This window comes from Typopeltis vanoorti, chromosome 10 (assembly GCF_054136105.1).
Source record: "Typopeltis vanoorti isolate ZY-2024b chromosome 10, IOZ_Tvanoo_1.0, whole genome shotgun sequence".
Taxonomy (NCBI): Eukaryota; Metazoa; Arthropoda; class Arachnida; order Uropygi; family Thelyphonidae; genus Typopeltis; species Typopeltis vanoorti.
This window is the reverse complement of record NC_143558.1, coordinates 126,062,459-126,085,636: the sequence shown is the minus strand read 5'-3', so window position 1 is coordinate 126,085,636 and position 23,178 is coordinate 126,062,459. Positions and strand designations below refer to the sequence as shown.

At 36.9% G+C, this 23,178-nt stretch overlaps 1 protein-coding gene across 1 annotated transcript in view; it reads right to left on the bottom strand.

Moving 5' to 3' along the window:
- Positions 1-23,178, bottom strand: part of LOC150102776 (protein sax-3-like) — a 137,382-nt gene that overhangs the window by 48,356 nt on the left and 65,848 nt on the right. Inside the window, exon 4 of the mRNA XM_090398739.1 lies at positions 8,503-8,704. Coding sequence (XP_090254865.1) covers positions 8,503-8,704 — 202 coding nt within the window. The remainder of the gene's footprint in view (positions 1-8,502; positions 8,705-23,178) is intronic.

Sequence of the window (23,178 nt, the reverse complement as noted above, 5' to 3'; positions counted from 1 at the left end):
TTGGATTTTTTTTGGGGGGGGGGATTGTTGGTGAATGTATCTGCCTGTATGGGTGGGTTTTCTATAAACTGAGAAAACCAAGATTCCATCAGGCTGGCAGGTGACTGATTATTTAGGAAAGGGAGGCTGTTGTTTTCCTCTTTTTCCAGGGTGAACTTGATTCTGGTGTGTTGGTTGTTTAAGTCTGTTAAGAAGGAGAGGAGTGTTTCAGAGCCATGTGGCCAAATAGCGAACACATCATCAACATAGCGAAGCCATATGGTTGGTTTTTGTAGGGAAGAGGCTAAGGCTTTTTCTGCAAAGGTCTCCATAAAGAAATTGGCCAAGGGTGGGGAGAGTGGTGAACCCATGGCTGTTCCCTCTATTTGTTTGTAGAATTTTCCCTGAGTTCATTGTGAACTGAAATAGGGCTGAGATATCGGGAGAAAATTTAGCTTGGATTAGCTCTAAAGTTTCCTTGAGTGGGACATTTGTGAATAAGGAGGAGACGTCAAAACTGACCATTATGTCAGTATGTTAAAGTGTAAGGTTTTCTATGCTGGCTTTGAAGTGGGCTGAGTTTTTTATGTGTGATGGTGTGTTGCCAGTATAGTATGTGAGTGCTTTGGCCAAATGTTTAGCTAATTTGTATGTGGGGAATCAATGCCATCCACTATGGGAAGTAATGGCACATTTTGCTTATGTATTTTTGGGAGTCTGTAAATACAGGGGGGGGGCATAGAGTTAAATGGCTTTAATCTGTTGGTAACTTCTACAGGCCAAGAAGTGACTTTCTTAAGGAGCCTGTGAAGTTTTCTCATTTGTGAGTTAGTGGGATTTTATGCGATAGTGAGGTAAGTAGCCCGATCTAATAGAAGAGCATTAAGCTTACCTGTGTAGTCCTTTTGGTTAAGTACTACAGTTGCATTTCCCTTATCTGCTTTGGTGATAATTAATTCTTTATTATTCCTCGTTTCTTGCAGAGCTTTATATTCCTTGTTGGATATGTTGGTTTTTGGTGGTCTTGCTTTGGAGAGGACACAAGCTACATCCAGTCTTACACTGTTGGCGATTTGATGTGGAAGGTGACAGATTCCGCATTTGATCTGGATCATAATATCCTCACTAGGTATTTTTCTGGGAGCAATGGCGAAGTTGTGGCCACGTGAAAGTGTGTTGAGTGCTTCAGGCTTCAGGGTGACTGAAGAAACATTGATTATGGTGTTAGTAGGAAGTTTTGGATTGACGGCAGAGTTCTTTTTTAATTTTTTTAATTTTTTCATCTGCACGATGAAAAAGAAAGGGATAATAAAAATTTACTAAAGAGGTTTTATAAGATTGATACAAAAGAAATTTTATATGACAAGTAAGGGGAGAAAAAATAAGGTGGTCACCCCTGGAAGTTATGTAATGTAAAGGGTTTGAAGACCACTAGATATTTTGCCTGGAGAGTGCTAAATGACTGGAATGGATTGCCAAGTGGTGGTGGTCAGTGCTTGGACAGTGAATGAGATTAAGGAGAGACACATGACAAGTATTTTAATAATAGAGCAATACACCATTTTCATATTGTATTTTTGTAGGGGTAGAATATATGACTTCTACAACTGATTCAATCTTAGTAAATTCACAATGATTGTGTAGAATTATGGATACAAACTCCCATGTTGAAGCATTTGCTTCAACAATAAAATAACACTTAATATTTTTGACACACACACACACACACACACACACACACACACACACACACACACACACACACACACACACACACACACAGTATTTACTGTATATAAACTGGAACAAAATCTACACCAAGATACGCTACATTAAACAATTAGTGCTCCATCAACTTTTGGCCTTAGCCTGACCTCTGTTGAAGGAAAAAGAAAAGAAGATGAAGGAATAAATTAAATAGTAAAAGGTAATAATTAAATACACAAATAAGTGGAACTATACCAATCACTACTGGGTAGGGTTTAGTTCTCTACAGTCCTGTAACTTATAATATAATTTCTGTTTATTGTTCATGGATTGATCTATATTTATATTCTTCCTGGTTTTTCATGTTTACAGATTTTTGAAATTCTGCAGTCCTCTTCTTCTGATATTCATTTCCCTATAAGCTGCATGGATTGAGGAAGGCAATTCCATATCCTTGGGACTTTTAAGCCATCATTCTTGTTGAGATTGGGAAGATGGATTAGCATTTCAGATTATAATTATAATAAATATAATAATAATTATTATTATAATAAATTTATTTAATCCTTTATCCAAGTGTGAGCAAACAAAATTTGCACCTGAAAGTATCTTCAGTACTGGGGTCAGGTAGTAAAATACCGGGCAACTCATAGCAAAGGTGGAGCAAGCTAACATCACTCCTATCTCAGTATCTCCCATAATGCAAAACACGTCTTGCGGATATGTATAATGTTATGCATAATGCGAAACACAGATATAATTTCTTTTAAGCCATCATTCTTGATGGCTTAAAAGAAATTATATCAAGCTATCTCCTTGCGGATATGTATAATGTTATGCATAATGCAAAATACATCTGTGTTTTGCATTATGGGAGATACTGAGATAGGAGTGATGCTAGCTTGGTCCACCTTTGCTACAAGTTGCCCAGCTTTGTAATACCTGACCCCAGTCCTGAAGATATTTTCAGGCGCAAACTTTGTTTGTTCATGCTTGGATAAAGGATTAAACTAAATTTATTATAGTCTAAACAAATGAAAAATAAACTTTCAAAAAAATAATAATTATTATTATTATTAACTAAGACCACATAGACTTTTCTTACATATTATATTTTGGTACAATGTAAGCACAATAGGTGCGATGCCAATCAATTCCATGGCATTTGAAGTGCATGATCAGAAAGGCCCAATTTTCCATAATTAAAGAATTTAGCATGTTTTTTGTGTTATTTTCCCCTGCAGACCTGCATAAATCTAGTCGAGTGGTCAGCATATCCACTTTCCAGCCAAAAGACTGCAAGTTCGAATCCCGCTGTGGACATGGATGTTTGTGATTGTTTGTGAAAATACTAGTGGTGATGATGGGGTGGTAGATGCTGTTGGTATAGATGATGATGGTAGTTGCAGTTCATTGTAGTTGGTGGATTGAGTGGTGGAGACGGAGAGTTTTAGAGTAGGTACCTCCCTCTATGAGTCTTTGGACTCCCTGGAGGTGTTATGTAATAATAATAATAATTAATAATAAAGGATGAAACCAGTATGGGAAGTAACTATCCCATAATGCATAGCAATATATATGTCCAAATGGAAGTATCAGTACCATTAGGGAATATGAAGGCAACCAAAGTGAAGTCAACAGTCTCCATATACTCATAATAAATATTTAATGGAATGAATAAAGCACAGAAAGAAATGATTAAACAGCAAGTATAATCATTTCAATATTTTCTGTCTGTTACAGAGACATCTCCCAGAATACTATTAATTATTGTTATTATTACCTAAGACTCCATGGAGTCAAACACTCATCTAGGAGGTCTCTTTGTCATACACATAGCTCATCATACTGTTCCTTAAACACATTCACATTCTCTGCAGACATTACCCTCTCGGGTAATACATTCCAATCATTCACAACTCTCCATGCAAAAAAAACTTGCTCCTTACTTGCTCACTCCCTCTATCATATCACTCCTCTTCCTCTTATCCAATAGACTCTGCAAATTGCATCGTCTCAATCTTTCTTCATATTCAACACTCCAGAGATCAGAAATTATTTTAGCCAATTGCCACTGGTCCTTCTCCAACATCTCTTCATCCTTTTGAAAACTATGTGACCAAATCTGTGCACAGTAGTGCATATCTGGCCAAATCAAAGCCCGTATCAGTGTCCTCTGCATCATTGCCAGAATTCATTGTGCTATCCTCACAATTTTGGCAATATCTCCTCTAAATTTGCAATCCTTATCCACATCATCCCAAGATCTCTTATTTCCTCCAACTCCAATATATTCCCACTAAATATTCCCACAAAGTAAATTATACCCTATCTTTGTTTTCCAAAAAAATTTAAAACCTTACATTTTGCAACATTGAACTAGCATCCCCACTCTTGTGCCCATTCACTTAATCAATTCAAGTCTTATTGTAAAGCTACATCTGTTCTACTCCTCATAGTTAGTCCCAGCTTTGCATCATCTGCAAATAATTAAATATCCTCATCCAAATCTTCCCCAATATCATTAACATAGAGATTAAACTGCAATGGCCCTAAAACAGATCCCTAAAACAGATGAAGCACACTAGCAACTTTCCTCTTGTGAGATATTGCTCACCTATGCACACAACTTGTTGACACTTATCAGACAGATCTATAAATTATCTGTTCCTCATATCCCTCTCAACTTACAGTCTATAGTAATGCCATTATTAATCCCTATATCCAGAGCACTTCAGAAAAATACCAGAAATTTAAAGAAATACCTATGCTGCTTTTGAGCCTCATTTGAAGATGGCTTCCCTCCTCCACTCTAATAAGGGTCCACTTCCTCCTCTCTCTGTTCTAAGTGTTTACAAAGTTCCTTATTCTTGCAACTTATCATATTATGGTCAAACTGGGAGATCTGCTTAACATCTGCCTAGAAGAACATAAAAAAGATCTCTGCCACCACAATTATGGTCACTCGGGTCTAGCTGACCATGCCTTGGATACCTTGCACAGGATCAGAAGAATAAAACTATCATGCTGCATCACAGCAATGACAAACTTACAAGACTCCTTTGAAAATCAGCAGCAGCAGATTTAAAAAAAAAAAAAAAAGCTGAATCCTAATAAACATGGTTATGTTAAACTTCCCAAGATCTGGGAAACTTTAATTCTCAGGCCTCCTGCCCAACAGCTAAGGCTAGACAACTACACCCATAAAGGGCACCTCCTCATAGGACTTTAGACTTTAAGTAGTATATTTTCTTCCACTTATGGTTGTGTGTTTTTGTGTGTGTGATTACAATTTTAATCTTGTATTCCTGAAGTTGTTTCTGTGAGATATACAAAATAGCGACATGATTAAACCTGCTTTTTAATTATTTCTCTTTGTGGTGTATTCATCCCATTAAAATTTTAATATGAGTATAAACCAGCTCTTAAGCCTAAACATGCATGTAGCTTCTGTGTACAAATATAACAGTTGTGAAGATAGTCGGTGTACAAACATTGATCATTCTTGGAGAAAGGATTGATTAAAACTCATCATATAATTTCTTTTCTATTATGATTTAGGTTGGGAAGCCAGATGAATAAATGTATATGGAATAAGAGAAAAATTAGTCAACACGCTAACTTAGCAATATACAAGATGTGTTCAAACCAATTTTGTGGATGTGAAAACTGGGAGGAAAATAAAAAAAAAAAAAGATAATCAAACACAAGAAACCTCAAATATCAGCAAATTTGGTAAGTGAATGGATGGCTTCAGTGTGCTGAATCATATTATAAATAAAGATATCAGAAAGTAACTTGACATTTTAGCATTCAAGAATACGTGAGCAGAGAGTCACTTAAACAGAATAGTAAATGAAACTTAACAAAACATGTGCCAAGCAAAAAGACTCAGAAGACAGCCAAGATATATAAAAACAGGACACTAGTAATAATAGTACACATAATAGTTTGCATTATTACTAGCTTGCTGTCAACAGTTTTCTTCCAAACTAATCTCATATTAGATATGGCTATATTTGAAACAGTATAGCAGGGGGTGGCCAATGATGCGTCTTTTTTCTGGAGCCAAAATAATTCTGGTAAGACTTATAAGAGCCGCAACCTTTGACTGATGCGATGGTACGGGGTTAAGTGAGTGTGCACATGGCGAGGTTGTAACGAGCTTGTAAGAACTGCTTTGATTAATTACACACCTAATTTTAAGGAGAAACAAGGAAGACAAGGAATACAAGGAAGGCCTCTACTAGTAAATAAGTAACTAAAATTATTGTGTTTTGACTTTAAAATTATTCTAATTGTTCAAAGTAAACTTCATTTAATGTGTTTCGAATTAAACTTTTTTTTATTGCAGTAATTTTTATTAACCCTGTTTTTTTCTCTCTCTTCTCTCTTTGTTTTTTTATTTTGCTCCTCTTTTTTGTTGTCTCCTCTTCTCTTTTTGTTTATTTTTTTCTGGTAGATCGTGAAGAGCCACGTGACTCGTGCATGCGAGCCACATGCGGCTCGCCAGCCAAGTTGTGGCCACCCCTGCAATACAGTCATATCTAATATGAAATTAATTTGGAAGAAAACTGTTGATAGCAAGTTAGTAGTATTGCAAACTATCATCAGAGTATCCTGTACCTTCAATGGGATGTACAGGATACTATGATAATATAGTATCTCTAGGAAATTTATGAGAATAACGACTGTTCTGGCAACTTTTCCTTTCTGTTACAAAAGGTCCCTTATTAAACATGTAAGTTCTATTTTTAAATGAGCAAGTAGTGATCATTTAAAAATACATTAAAAATAAGCAGTGACAAATCTTCAATTTCAATACCTCAACGTTAGTTTAACTTACTCACTTCCAGTCCTAGTCAATTATGGTAGAGTTAGCAGTGGGTGAATTGAATGTATTGCTAGGTGTTGTGAATGTGAGTATGAAAGAGTTGAAGGTAAAATATCACAGATATATCACAAGCTGAGTAATACTTCCTGCAATTAAACCACTAACTCCATGAAGGACTGTTAAATAGTAAAAATATATTTCTTGGTGACTGATAATTACTGAAAAAGATGACAAAAAAGTATTTTAATAAAAAAAATTGATTTTATAAATAAATAGTCTGCTATATAAGGTACATCAAGATTATACTCAGACACAATGAAATAGATAATCACAGTTTGTATCAGCCAGTCACGCACAATGCTAGTGTAATGGTGAATATAAATCAACAATTTATATTGACTAGCACATAATAATAAACCAATTGTGTACTCCAGCAGGTGACCAAAATCAGCATTCTAGAATTATGTGAACTTAATCTAACTGCCATTTGCTATTCATAACTGGATTTTAATATCATCCAGTTGTAATAAATAGAAATATTTCATTTCATTCCATTTTTTATAATAGTTATTCAAATACTGACAACATAAATAAGAATACTTCATGACTTATTTTTCACGGTATTAGCAACACCACACACACACTTTTATCACAAAGATGTTTTATTAACGCTTATATTTCGCTGATTTTCAACTCAGCATCATCAGAGCACAACACACTTGTATATGTGACAGTGAGTGAGTGAAACAATATAATTGCAAAAGACAAAAGATCTAAAGTCCTATTTTGGCACCCTCTAACGAGAAAAAAGAAAAAAACAGCTATCCAGGAGTTTTTCTTAGGATAACCGTCTCCCATATTTTTGGCAATTAATGCAACCATATTTGTTAAGGTTGGGAGAATTCTTCAAAGCCATTGCTGACTCAAAAAATAATCTTTCAGATCTATAACAACTCCTAAATAGCACATTCGTTTTCTTCCATCTAATCCTGTGTGAAGGAGTGTCCAAAGCGTGGACTGCCAGTCCCGACTTGCCATAGTAATAGTAGCGAATGTATCAGTTCTTCCAGGTGGATATTCACTGATCTTCCTGTTTGCCCCATAATAGGCCAAGTCACAGTCACAAGGAACTTCATACACTCCTGGGTGTGCTAAAGGGTGAAGTTTATCCTTAGGTGAGCAGATCAGAGTTGCCAGCTTGACACGAGGTTTGAAAGTGGTGCGAAGGCCATGTTTCAACAATACTTTGGCTATCTTTTCTGATATACCTCTGATATAGGGAATAGAAATGGTCATTTTGTATTCTTGTGTATTAGGGAAGGGCAGAGTAATGGGCATATGTAGTATTTTATCTATTTTGTAGGGATTGTAGCCATTGGGTAAGAACGTATGGCACAGGTATTGGAGTTCAGTGGTCAGAGCTGTATCGTTAGAACAAATGGCTCTGGCTCTGTGTGTAAGTGTTTTTAAAATGCCGTACTGTTGGACTGGATGATGATGTGATTGTTTATGTAGGTATCTTCCTGTGTGTGTGTAGGCTTTCTGTAAATATAAAAAGATAGTGATCCAACTGAAAGGCAAGTGACTAATGTGTCAAGAAATGGTAAACAGTTATTTGATTGGTTTTCTATTGTAAAGTGAATTTTGGGGTGTTGGCTATTTAGGTAGGTGACAAAAGCATCCAAAGTGTCTTGTCCATGGGGCCAGATGGCAAACACATCATCTACATAGCGTAACCACACTTGTGGCTTGTATGTAGCTGTGGTAAGTACTTTGTTTTCAAAGTGTTCCATGTAAAAATTTGCTAACGGGGGAGAGAGGGGGGGGAACCCATAGCAGTACCATCTTTTATGAAAAATAAGTCATGAATAACCATCAACACCTAAGCTTATCTGTTAGATAAATAAGAATAGTTTATCCAATCAGGATAACATTTGTTCATTCTGGAAAAGAAAAAAAAAAAAAAAAAAAAGGAAAATTACCTTTTCCTTTAGTTGAAAAAATATATTCTGAACTTGGCATGTTAATTCCAAAACCATTCTTTGCTTGAATTACTACTTTATAAGATGTGGCTGGCTGTAGTCCTGTGAGATTATAAGCACCTGTTCTGACATATCCTGATGACTGTTCAACTGGAACAGTTACTTGTTCCCAGTTATCTTGTATCCCAGATGTATGATTTTCCTACAAAGAGAATATTAATATTAAAATATTCTGTTACATTTTTAAAAATAAGCTAATTATACAATTTGCATCACATTGTCAACAAACATCTGTTTGTATGCAAAAAGATAATTTTACTATGATAAAGAGCCAAGAGGCTATTTTTTTCCGGCGGCGTAAATTAAGTTAAGGGGATAATAAATCCCTCATTATTTTAAAGCCGGATACGAAACTCAGAGATCGAAATCTAAGAGTTTCATGCCGAAGAACTATCAGCAAGTCCAAGCGTAAGTCAACACCTGGGTAGTACAACACTAGGGCAACTCGGAGCAAAGGTGGAGCAAGTTCCATCACTATCCTTAATATTTTCTCATAATGTAAAACACAGCTCCTAGGAGATGTATTACTGTTTTACATTATGAGGAGAGGTCACTACCCAGACCGGTTTCAACCTTTGTATAGGTGAAGCAGGCTCTAAAAATAAGATGATCCCAAAAGATCGCCCAACTCAGCATTGTTCCACTCAGTGACAGGCTCACCCCATCACCGAGAAGAACTTCTCAGTAGTGGCTCTACCCAGTGGCAGGTTCACCCCACCATCAACCAAACAGAACCATAATCTCAGTGGTGGCCCCACTTAGAGACAAGCAAAACCCATCCCCAAGCAGAGCCTCTCAGAGCCCAAGCTTAACCCAGACCGGTTTCGACCTTTATTGAGGTCTCATCAGTGAGTAGGTAGACCTGGATAATACCAAGGTTTAAGTGAAACGAACTTGCATATCCCTACTATACGAATTGCCAGAATGGTGTACCCATATATTATTACGACGATAAAGCACCAAGAGGCTATTTTTTCCAGCAGCATAAATTAAGTTAAGGGGATAATAAATCCCTCATAATTTTAAAGCCGGAGATCGAAATCTAAGAGTTTCATGCTGAAGAACTATCGGCGAGTCCAAGCGTAAGTCAACACCTGGGTAGTACAACACTAGGGCAATTCAGAGCAAAGGTGGAGCAAGATCCATCACTATCCTTAATATTTTCTCATAATGTAAAACGCAGCTCTTAGGAGATATATAACTGTTTTACATTATGAGGAGAGGTCACTACCCAGACTGGTTTCTTACGCTTGGACTCGCCGATAGTTCTTCGGCATGAAACTCTTAGACTTCGATCTCCGAGTTTCGTATCCAGCTTTAAAATAATGAGAGATTTATTATCCCCTTAAGTTAAGATAATTTTACTGTTTGAAACTCAAATAACATTGAAGCTTGCTCATTGTGATTTCATAATTATTACTTAATGCAGAACATTCCATAATCTCTTCCTGGTCTATATTATTATTATTATTTCGTGACACCTCCAAGGCATCCAACCACTCATCAAGGGAAGGCATGTGCTCAACAACTCTCCATCTCCACTACTTAATCCACCAAACCACCACTACTAACATTATCTACAACATCGTCTACTGCCCACCACCATCACCACTAGTATTTTTGTCTGTAAATTGCATGTATTCTGAATTTGTCTGTATGCAGCATGAAAAATCCGAGTTTCTGGGAGAAAAAACCCTACTACCTCTGTACGAGATTGGCTAACTCACCTTCAAATGAAATATTTCCATATAAAGATTCCTCCTGTCACAATGAGAATTGATCTTTTCCAATTGAAGGGTGCAACATACTGTCATTCTTTTAATTGCATTACAGTGGGTATGTCTACATGTAGATTATAAATTTTTATTATTATTATTTTTCTGACCTCCATGGAGTCCCAAGAATCATTGCGCAAGGACAGCACTACTCAGCACAAAGTCTATTTTGTGTTGAGTAGTGCTGACTTTAAGTCTACCACTCCTTAAAATCATCCACAGTCTGCACGTTCATCACCCTCTCAGGCAATGCATGAGAGAGTGATGAATCTTCTTACTCTTTTACTCACCACTCCTTTTTGCAACTTCCAGGGATGCTCCTTGTCCTTGATCCTTTCTTGTCTTCTATCCACAAAACTTTGCAGTCTGCATGCCCTCATTTTATCCTCATAATCAATGTTGTACAGTCCTAATATCATTATAGTTATCTGTATCTGGACAGACCCACTGCAAGGTTACTTCATCCCCTAGAAAGCTATATGACCAGATCTGAGCATAGAAATCCATAGGTGGTCTGATCAAAGCTTTACATAATGGGAACAGTACACTTTTTATTTCTCATGGTCAATGTTCTCCTCTACATTGCCACAATACTATGAGATGTCTTCACAATCTCTGCAATGTATCCTCGGAACTTCAAATCTCTATCCATAATCACCACAATCGTATGCTTTCGCCACTTTTTTCAGTATAACTCTGCCAAGTGATTATGAAGCATCGCATTTGTGGATCCCAAAATTTAAAACTTTATGCAAGGGGAGGGGACAAAAATGTTCTGATAAACACCTGGAATAAAACTGACTGGTTTGTGCAACAAGGGAAATACTTTCTTCTCAGAAGATTGCAAACGATGCAGTAACACTTCCTGGGGAATATGTAGAATAACCTGTAAATTAAGGATTTCATGCTGGCTGTGGCATCGCCCAGTTAAACAAGGCCCTGTTGTTTTCTCCAGAGAACCAGGGCAAATTAGCAAAAAAGTCAGCGACTGGAACAATTCCTGAAATACACACCAACTCAACATCACCAGAGTTCAAGATTGGTACTATCAACATAAGAAGCCTGAATGGCAAAGAAATAGAACTAACTGAGGAATTGGATACGTATCAGATCGACATAATAAGGGTGACTGAAACAAAAAAGACAAAATCTGGAGAAATTTTTCTGAGCAATAAATACAAAATATTATATTCAGGCAAAGACAATCAGGGAAAAGATTGTAGAGTGATGTGGTCAAATAACAGAATGTGGAATTGAACAATGAGACTTATTTGGGCCTATGGTCCCACAGATAGTTCTACTAAGGTAAAAGTGGAGGAAATTTCTGAGGCTTTAGAGAAAGCAACTAACACAATGAAAAAGAAAAAGTCGATCCTTGTTGGAGATCTAAATAGCAGGGTATGAAATGACTGTCAGACATACAAAAAGATTTTGGGAAAATTCGGAGAAAAGAGAAAAGCTAATAATAATAGCAAATACCTGTTGGACTTCTGCTTAAGACATGAACTGGTTATTACTAACACCATGGTTCCAACATAAAAATGTGCACAAATTCACATGGAGAGAAGAAGCAAGAAATAAGAAAAGTCTCACTGACTATGTTATTGTTCATAGTGACGTTTTATCACTGGTGCAGGACACTAGAGTGTACAGAGGATTTGAAATTGGAAGTGATCACCATTTAGTCTTGAGCAGAATACTGAAAAGAGGAACATATAAGAAAGTTTTAAAGCAAATAAAAGTTGAGCAGCTTTCAGATGTGAACTGTAGACTAAAATATACAAACATTATTCAAGAAAAAATGAAAGAGTTTGAGAACAGTAACCAAACCTTGGAGATTCAGTGGCAAGCCCTGAAGAAAACAGATTGATTCAGTCAGCGAGGCATGTGGTGAGGTCTGCAAGGATAGAAAAACCAAACTTTATGATGGACACTGGAAGTTAAAAAGACACTGAAGGAAAAGAAAGAATATTGAAAGTTCCTGTGAAATAAATCAGCTTGTGCTCGTAGAGAATACAGAGACAAATGTAAGAAAGCTAAACACCGTGTAAAACTAGCTAAACAAAAGTCATGGGAAGACTTTGGTAGGAACATAGAAAATAAATACCAAGAAGGTGACAAAATATTGTTGAGGATGTTGAAAAAGCTGAAAAATGGAGGAAAGAGTTCTATAAAAGGAATTAGAGATGAGGGGGCGCTAGTGGGTCAAGCGCTACGAACGTGTTTTGAAGAGCTCCTGATTCAGATAAGTTTTACTAGGATAATTAAGTATATATGCGTAATTGTTTAAGTAAGAGCAGCTGTAAACGTTGTACGCTACCGATATTATTAGTGTGGGGTTTTTTTTTCTTGCTTAAACTAAATACGAAAACGTTAATATTAGACCTAGTAACCTGCAGAGAAAAAAAAAAAAAATGGCAGTGGCATTGTCATTCCATGATTTTAATTTGGATTTCAGTCGGTTCGTTAAGTGTGAGGTCTGTTATATGTATTCCTTCGACTACATAAATGATTTGTGGATGTGTAGTGCGGATGGAAGAAGGGTGTGTGCGAAATGTGACCTGAACGAGGAATTGATGAATGCAAATATGAAGTTGATGACAGAAAGTGCTAGTACCGATGGTGTCGCGAGTGCACGTTTGAAAGAGGATGGGAAGAAAGACAGGCGAAAAAATGTTAAAAAATTAGGAAAAAAGAAAAAGAGCGATTTGACAACCGTAACGGATGTTAAAAGGGACGAAAGTGAGGCGGAAAGAAACGAAATTGAGAGAACGAATGAAAGTAGAAATGGCGTGGTGCAGAAATCGCAAGTAAAAAAAATCGAAAGAATGAATGATAGCGAAAAAAGAATGACTGATGGCGAAAGTTGGACGCATGTTGGAACGAAAGTACTGAACCAAAGAAAGATGAATGACAGTAAAAGTGAGAAGAATGATAACGAAAGTTGGACGCATGTTAGTCCGAAAGTACGGAAACAAAGAAAGATATGTGAGAGTGAAAGTGAGAAGAATGATAGTGAAAGTTGGACGTATGTTGGACCGAAAGTACGGAAACAAAGAAGGATGAATGAGAAGGAAAGTGAGAAGAGGGGGTCGAGAGTTAGAAAGTTAGAAAGATTTAATGATAGAGTGAACGTGTCTCGAGGTTCAGAAGGTGAATTGGATTGGATGAAGAAAGAAATGAAATGGATGCGGAATGAAATTAAGAGAATTCAGGTCAAAACTATTAAAATAAATCATGATGGCATGAAAGAGATAACAAAAGATGAGCGAGTGGCGTTGTATGGCAACTCCATTATTAAAGGTGTGCTAGAGGATAAAATGCACAAGGTATGTTTTCCAGGCGGTAAAATGAGTAGAGTGATTGAGCCATTGAATATGAGGCGGGAACGAGCAAAAGAGTTAATTATATTAATTGGTACGAATGATTTGAGAGAGAACAAAGAGCATGTCAAAATGAATGTCAGGAGACTGCTTGGAAAGATAAAGGAGAATAGTGTGACAGGAAGGGTGGTCAGTGTGTTGCCTAGGTATGATTGTGGTGAAATGAGGCGGAGAGCAAGGATTATGAATGATATTCTGGCTGAAATGTGTGAGGAGATGGGAGTACAGTTTGTTAATGTGTGGAATGAGTTTGAGGGACGAAGTGAGCTGTATGGGAGCGATGGACTGTATTTGAGCGGTTATGGTGTGAGTCGCTTGGAGAGACTGCTGCTGGAAGATAGAGAAGTGAATAGAGAGATTGAATAAGATCGAGAGGGGAGTGATGTGGAAGGGCAGGAGAGTAAGACAGGAGAGATTGAAGGAGTGGAAATGAATGTGGAAGTGAGTGGTATGAGTATAGAAAATGAGAGAATGGGTGTGCAAGAGGAGCAGGGAAACGGCGAAGCTCAGGGTGGACAGGGATACACAGCGTGAGAAAGGTGGATGCTCCAAGAGGAGGTGAGAGCATGTGTAGGCAGGAAAGTAATGGGATGATCAGGGATCAAAAGGAAACAGATGGAATTGCAAAGGGTTCTAAAATGAAGAAGCAGAAAGGGAAATGGCCCCAGTCCAGCATGGAGAGATCACATCGAGTGAGTGGTATCAGTGGAACTAGCTGTAGATCCAGAAATGAGTTGTTGTGTTTGTATACCAATGCTAGAAATATAAGAAACAAGGCGGATGAAATGGTTGCACTAATTGCGTCTGTGCACCCAGAGATTGTCGGAATAAGTGAGACATGGTTAGATGAGGATGATATCCTGACAGGAATAGAGATGGAAAGGTATGATGTGTTTCGTGAGGATAGAAGGGGTAAAAAGGGAGGGGGAGTGCTATTGATGATAGAGAAAGAATTATGTCCATACAAGGTAGAGATGCAAGAGGGAAATGGGGCCAGTGGTTTTGAGGCAGTATGGTGTGAGATAGAGGTGAATAGAATCAAATACTTGGTGGGATGTTGTTATAGACCTGGTAATGTGGATGGTGGTGATAGTGAAATGTATAGTCAAATAAGCCAAGCAAATAAGAAAAGGGTGATCATTATGGGTGATTTTAATTATGGCAATATAGACTGGAATGAAGAGATAGCAACTGGAAGTAAAGAAAATGAGTTTCTTGAGTTTTTGAGGGATAACTACCTCAGACAGTATGTAACAGAGGGCACAAGAGGATTAAGGGTCTTGGATTTGGTCATCTCATCGGAGGATGTAATTATCAATGAGGTATCAAATCATCCACCAATTGGTGAAAGTGACCATGAGGTGATTACTTGGGTGGTTGCCAGCAGTGCAAGGACCCCTGTGAAAAAAGGGTATATGTGGAACTACAAGGGGGGTGATTATGAAGAGCTCAGGAGACAGCTTGCAGGTGTAGCATGGAATGAGGAGTTAGCTGGAAAAGAGATCAATGCAGCTTGGGGGATTTTCAAAAAATATTTAGTGGATGCAATGTCTAAATGTATACCATGGGTGAGAAGGTTAAATAAGGTAGGTGTGAGATGGATGAATAAAGAGATTAAGCATGCAATACAGAGAAAAAGGGCATTGTGGAGGCAGCATAAGAGAAGTGGAAGTAACCAATTTCATGAGTTCTACAAAGACCAGGCAAGGAGAGTGACTTGGTTGGTGAGAGTAGCTAAAGAGAGGTATGAACAGCAGTTACCTAATGAAGCTAAAAAGAATCCTAGGGAATTCTTTCGATATGTAGCCAGCAAAAGAAAGAATGATTATGGAAGGATGACATTGATTGGAGGAAATGGTATAAAGACAGCTGTTGCAGAATGTGTGGTGGAGATACTTAATGAGCAGTTCATAAAGATCTTTCAATCTTGTGAATATGACTTCATGGAGAGATTAAGAGCAGTTGATGATGGGAAGGAGAGACTGACTGTAAGTGAGCAAGAGGTGTTTGGGGAGTTGAGTAAACTAGATGTAAATAAGGCTGTGGGACTTGATAATATATCACCGCATATTCTGAAGGAATGTGCCAGAGAGTTGACACCTGCCTTGACATATTTTTTTAATACGAGTCTTGCACTTGGTCAAGTCCCTAAAGAGTGGAAGGAGGGCAAGATTGTGCCACTTCATAAAGGAGGTGATCGAACTCAAGCATCAAACTATAGGCCTATCTGTGTGTCAGGTGTTGTGGTTAAGTTGTTGGAGAAGCTTGTGAGAACTAGTATCCAGAGTTGGGTTGACAACAATGGTATAATCTTTGATGGACAGCATGGATTTTCTAAAGGGAGGTCGTGTTTTAGTAATCTACTTACTTATTACAATAAAGTGACTGCTTCCTTGGACAGAGGAGAAGGATACACAGTAATATACTTGGATTTTGCAAAAGCTTTTGATAGAGTACCTCATGATAAGTTAACAGTCAAACTAGAGCAGATGGGGTTGGATATTAGATTAGTGCATTGGATTGGAGACTGGCTATCTGATAGGTATCAACAAGTTGTGTATGGGGGTGCAATATCCAGGAAAAGGAAAGTCACTAGTGGAGTGCCTCAGGGATCTGTTTTAGGGCCATTACTATTTAACTTGTATATTAATGATATTGGCGAAGATTTGGATGGAGATATTCAGTTGTTTGCAGATGATGCAAAGTTGGGACGAACCATAAAGAGTAGTGAAGATGTTGTGGCCTTGCAAGAAGACTTGAATAAATTGAGTGATTGGGCAAGCAAATGGGGATATGAATTCAATGTTGAAAAATGTACGGTTTTAAAATTTGGAAAACAAAGATGGGATGCAGAATTTATGCTTGGTGAGAATATATTGTTGGAAGTAGAGGAAATAAGAGATCTGGGAGTGATAGTGGATAAGGATCTAAAATTTAGGGGACACATCGCCAAAATTGTGAAGACAACACAAAGACTTCTGGGAATGATGAGGAGGACACTGACGTGTAGAAGTAGGGAGATTCTTGTTTCATTGTATAAGGCTTTGATTAGGCCACACATGGACTATTGTGCCCAGATTTGGTCACCTGGTTTTCAGAAGGATGAAGAGATGTTGGAAAGGGTCCAAAGGCGACTGACTAAGGTAGTTTCTGACCTCTGGAATGTCGAGTATGAGGAAAGATTGAAAAGATGTAATTTGCAGAGTCTAGTGGAGAGAAGGAAGAGGGGAGATATGATAGAGACCTACAAGTTGGTAAGGGGTTGTTATAGGATCAATGGTGGAGAAGTTCTACAGAGAATAGTGGGAGATCAGGGGAGAACCAGAGGTCATACCTGGAAACTGTATAAAGAGGGTGTGAGTAGGGGAGTGAGAGGCAGGTTTTTTTCGTGCAGAGTTGTGAATGATTGGAATGCCTTGCCTGAGAGTGTGGTGTCTGCAAGGAGTTTGAATGTGTTTAAGACCCAGTATGATGAGATGTGTGTGAGATAAAAGGACCTCCTAGATGAGTCTTTGACTCCATGAGGTCTTGTTTAATAATAATAATAATAATAAATAATAATAATAATAAAGGTGACATGAAAACAGGAGAAAAAGATATCCTTGATATACGGAGTTGGAAGTGATACTGCGAAAAATTGCTAAACAAAACAATCAGTGACATCACAATAGTAAAAAAACACTCAACAGCCATGCAATCAGAAATACATATCTATACTTGAAGGAGAAAAAGTCATCAAAAGCATGGAATGTGGAAAGGCAGCAGGTTTAGATATTTGATCAGTATGGAGGTATAAAAGTCTTGCAATCGCTGCACTACATAGTTCAGAAGGCCTGGACAGAGGGACTAATTCCAGATGATTGGAGTAGAGCTCTCATAGTACCCATATATAAAAGGGGAAATAAAACCAAATGTTCAGAATTATAGAATTATTTCCCTACTGAGTGTTCCTGATAAGATATATGCAAGAATACTTGAAAAAAGGTCAGAAGAATTGTTGAAGGGAAGTTTGCTAAAAAATAAGCTGGATTCAGGCCAAATAGAAGCTGTCAGGATCAGATTTTCACTTTATGGCAAATAGTTGAGAAATCATGGGAATATAACAAAGATCTGTATTTAAGTTTTGTAGATATGGAAAAGGCATATGACAAAGTGCCAAGAGAAAAGCTTCTCAAAACAGTATAGGTGTATGGTGTTAATGGAGGATTGTATCAAGCAATACCTAGCCTTTATTTGAGTTGTAAGCTATCAGTTAGAATTGAAGGAAGTACAGGAAAATGGTGTTATGTTAAATCTGGTGTCAGACAAGGATGTACTTATCCTATCTGTTATTCATTATCCATATCGATCACATTATGAAGGAAAATGGTATTAAACCTGATAGCAAAATTGGAGATGTTAATCTTAGCTCTTTACTCTAAGCAGATGATGTTATACTTCTAAATAAATCCAGTACAAGTCTACAAGATTCCCTGACTAAACTTAGTAACTGTTGTAATAGATTTGGTATGAAAGTCAGCAATAACAAGATATAGACAATGAATAATAGGCAGAAACATTGAAAATATCAACTGCATTGTGAATGGAGAACCTATAGAACAAGTAAAACATTTCAGCTACTTTGACACAATTTTTAGTGAAGATGGTAAATTTAATATAGAAATAGACAACAATGAGCAGTTCATACAGGTCTTTCAATCTTGTGATTGTGACTTCAATGGAGAGATTGAGAGCAGTAGATGATGGGGAGGAGAGACTGACTGCAAGTGAGCAAGAGGTGTATGGGGAGTTGAGTAAACTAGATGTTAATAAGGCTGTGGGACTTGATAATATATCACCACGTATTCTGAAGGAATGTGCCAGAGAGTTGACACCTGTCTTGACATATTTTTTTAATATGAGTCTTGCACTCAGTCAAGTCCCTAAGGAGTGGAAGTAGGGCAAGATTGTACCACTTCATAAAGGAGGTGATCGAATTCAAGCATTAAACTATAGGCTTATCTGTGTGTCAGGTGTTGTGGTTAATTTGTTGGAGAAGCTTGTGAGAACTAGGATCCAGAGTTGGGTTGACAACAATGATATCATCTTTGATGAACAGCATGGATTTGCTAAAGGGAGGTCATGTTTTAGTAATCTACTTACTTATTACAATAAAGTACTGCTTTCTTGGACAGAGGAGAAGGATACGCAGTGATATACTTGGATTTTGCAAAGGCTTTTGATAAAGTACCTCATGATAAATTGATAGTCAAACTGGAGCAGATGGGATTGGATATTAGATTGGCTGTCTGATAGGTATCAACAAGTTGTGTACGGGGGAGCGATGTCAAGGAAAAGGAAAGTCACTAGCGGAGTGTCTCAGGGATCTGTTTTAGGGCCATTACTGTTTAACTTGTATGATAATCATATAGGTGAAGATTTGGATGGAGATATTCAGTTGTTTGCAGATGATGCAAAGTTGGGACGAACCATGAAGAGTAGGGAGGATGTTGTTGTTGGGTTTTGAATGAACAGAATTGGAAATTATTAATACTTCATTCAGAGTCCAACATAATCTACCATTCCCTGAGCAATTTTTTTTTGTTTTTTTAACTAATAGTCTCATGCTTATAATATGCTATTTATGTAATTTCTTTCAAGTTATGTTAATCAATATTTATATATATATATATAATTTTGGGATAAATTACAGTTATGAAAAGTTGTGTATTACAATATCATTTGTCTTATATATATAAGCCTGAAACTTATATACATAAGTTTCAGGCTTTTGTATATAGTTCCTTTAATATAATGTTAAAAACTGTAATATGTGGAATTTTAATGTATGTTATGAGAAATTATGTTATTTTTAGTTAGCGTGTGCCTTAGCAGGTGTTACTGTACAGGATGCACGAAGCCAGTTAGATATGAACTAAACCGGTGAGAACCAGATTTTTTTGCGGGAAAGGAGAGTAGGATTTCATAAGCAGTACATGAAAAAGGACACACAGTAGGAAACAGGCAAGGAAGGCCGATTGACATGGCGTGAACGGAATAGGAAGGACTGGGAATCACTTGGCACTTTGACTTACCTTTTTTTTGAAGTTCTAATTCTATTATAATTTCCTATCGCCTTGCAGTGGAATAATGCAGGACAAGCGATAATAAGAATAGGAAAAGAAAGAAATTGGAAGTTAAGTTGAACCAGTGCAAAAGGATATATTCTCCCGAGTCTATTAATTAGTTACAAACAGAAGATTCCTTTAAGTTCATGTAGTCTCAAAGTGATAGTCAACAAGAATTTAAGTGTGTTCATAGGATTCTCAATGTGAAGAAGCTATACTGCTTATGCCAGTAAGATTATCTTTTCTATGCCTAGTGTGAAGTAGCGATCTTATTTCCGGCGAACAGAATCTAATCCTTATTACTGTATTTAACTATTCAAGGTCGAATGTATGATGTAGGGAGACATTTCCCTCTTGACATGCCAAATAATGTACCATTTGGATTAATTTTTCAAGACTGAAAGTGTGATATAGAGAAGTCTGTTGTAAGAAAACTTAATGTAATATTGGAAACTGAAATTTCTGTAAACTATTTTGCTAGGTTGACAGAACTTTGAAATCTTCAAATGAATGTCTGATGGTTTATATTTTATAACTGTTCTGAATAGTTAAACTGAGTTGATATTTAAACTATATTGAATAATAACTTTAATCAGAGTGAAGTTGTGATAGGAATCCTTGATAATAAGAATAGAATCTGTATGCATAAGTTCTAATCATAATTATTATACTCAGCTGAGTAGATTGCTAGTATCTCAATGAAAACTAAATTATTATTTAACTGTATTTTCCCTACTAAAAATCTTTGCTTTGATGTAAATTTATGTGACACTGCATTAGATATTTTTATTTGAATTGAATCTTGTTTTGCATGATTTCTTTCACTGCACCGCTCATTAAATATTTCGAATCTTAGCGGGAACCTTATATAATAAGAGAACCTTGGCCTAAAATTAAGTTTGTAATAATATAGATTGGTTGATGGGTAATTCCTCAATGTTGCTTGTGCAAATTTGAACGTAGAGTGGTGCAGTTAAAAATAAATATTCTCTTTGTTCGAATGTGGAGTCAATCAATAACTAGAATATACATCGGAGTAGAAAGTAGGATCCAACATTGTGATCTTGCAGGAAGACTTGAATAAATTGAGTGATTGGGCACAGAAATGGGGATGTGAGTTCAATGTTGCAAAATGTAAGGTTTTAAAATTTGGAAAACAAAGATGAGATGCAGAATTTATGCTTGGTGAGGATACATTGTTGGAGGTGGAAGAAATAAGAGATCTGGGGGTTATAGTGGATAAGGATCTGAAATTTAGGGGGACACATAGCCAAAATTGTGAAGACAACACAAAGACTTCTGGGAATGATGCAGAAGACACTGACGTGTAGGAGTAGGGAGATTCTTGTTCTGTTGTATAAGGCTTTGATTAGGTCACACATGGACTATTGTGCCCAGATTTGGTCACCTGCTTTTCAGAAGGATGAAGAGATGTTGAAAGGGTCCAAAGGCGACTGACTAAGGTAGTTTCTGACCTCTGGAATGTCAAGTATGAGGAAAGATTGAGAAGACGTAATTTGCAGAGTCTGGTGGACAGGAGTAAGAGTGAAGATATGATAGAGACCTACAAGTTGGTAAGGGGTTGTTATAGGATCAATGCTGGAGAAGTTTTACAGAAAATAGTGGGAGATCGAGGGAGAACCAGAGGTCATCCCTGGAAACTGTATAAAGAAGGTATGAGTAAGGAAGTGAGAGGCAGGGTTTTTTTTTTCATGCAGAGTTGTAAATGATTGGAATGCCTTGCCTGAGAGTGTGGTGTCTGCAGGGAGTCTGAATGTGTTCAAAGCATGGTATGATGAGCTGTGTGTGTGATAAAAGGACCTCCCAGATGAGTCTTTGACTCCATGAGGTCTTGGGTAATAATAATAATAATCAACAAAGCCAGTTGATTATCATCTGGCTTTGTTGATTATATCATATGAATAAATTTATATGGAATAAATTAGTAATTAGTCAAAACAGTAAATTAGCTGTATACAAGAAAGTGTTCAAACCAATTTTATCTTAAGGATCTGAGAGCTCGGTTAGAAATAAAACACTCGACCAAAACTAAAAACCACAGGTATGAGCATCCTGAAAAAGATTAGGAACATGAACAGATGGCATCAATGGCAATATCATATTAAAAGCGAGGATATTAGGAAAGAATTTGACATTGTTAGCATCCAGGAATGTGTTAGCAGAGCTAATCTCAGCTGGTATGGTCACTTAAACAGAATGGGAGAGGAACTAAGCTTCACATAATCTGCAAACAACTGAACATCTCCCAGGAATGTGTTAGCAGAGCTAATCTCTGGTATGATCACTTAAACAGAATGGGAGAGGAACTAAGCTTCACATAATCTGCAAACAACTGAACATCTCCCTGTAGTCCTTAAAAATGAGAGCATGTCATCATTTGACTAGACTCTCACAAACTACTGTTTAGGTATGATTTCTTTATTTTGAATAATGTGGGAATGTTTTCTTTACAGTGATATTTATTCTAGTTTTTAGTGGAAAGCAAAAGATATGATAAAGACTGTATAATGGAAACTCTTTAAAGAAACACCAACCAATATTTTGATCTATTATCCAAATTAGTGTTAGGGCAGTACAGTAAGATAGCTTCTTGAAAAGTTAAAATCAAAAAATCTCCAATATAGCTCAAATGGAAAAACAATGGTATGCTCTTCAACTGAAAGGACCTGAGTTTGATTTTTTTTTTGTGATGAGAGGAATCTTTATATGGGCTGTTTCAACTGAAGATGAGTTCTATTTCATCTTAAACAGAAGTCTAACCTCTACGTAAGAAGAAGAGGCAGGATTTTCCTCCTGGAAACTCAAATACATGCAAATTGGCCTGCAGAATACATACAATTTATAGACAAAAAAATATGTGCAGTATTCTTCTTCTTCTTCTTCCTATGAAGGATTTTAGGCTAAGTGACTGTTCCAGTCTCATAGCCTTGTTTTCTGTCTTCCAATTCTTTTTTTTTTTTCCATTTATTTTATAAGGGATTTTTCAACTGAAGATGAGTTTTTTTTTTTTTCATTTTGGATAAGGATCATTCAGTGGTGTTGTTGTTGTAAAAATTTTTTGTTGTTTATATTGTGTTTGGCCACTTGTTTGTTGTACTGCTTCAGCTTCTAAAGATGGTGTCCATAAAGAAACTTATGACAGTGGCACAGAAGGTTTCTCTATAAAAGTTTGGCTCTGCTTTGGATTTTTTACTGTGGATGCATTGTGAAAAATGTATGCAAAAAAAAAAAAAGTGAAAGATTTGTGGAGTGTTTCAGTAAACGAGAAGGAATCCAGACACTTTTCACATACGCTAACATATGTGAAAAGTGTCTGGATAGATTAGACCG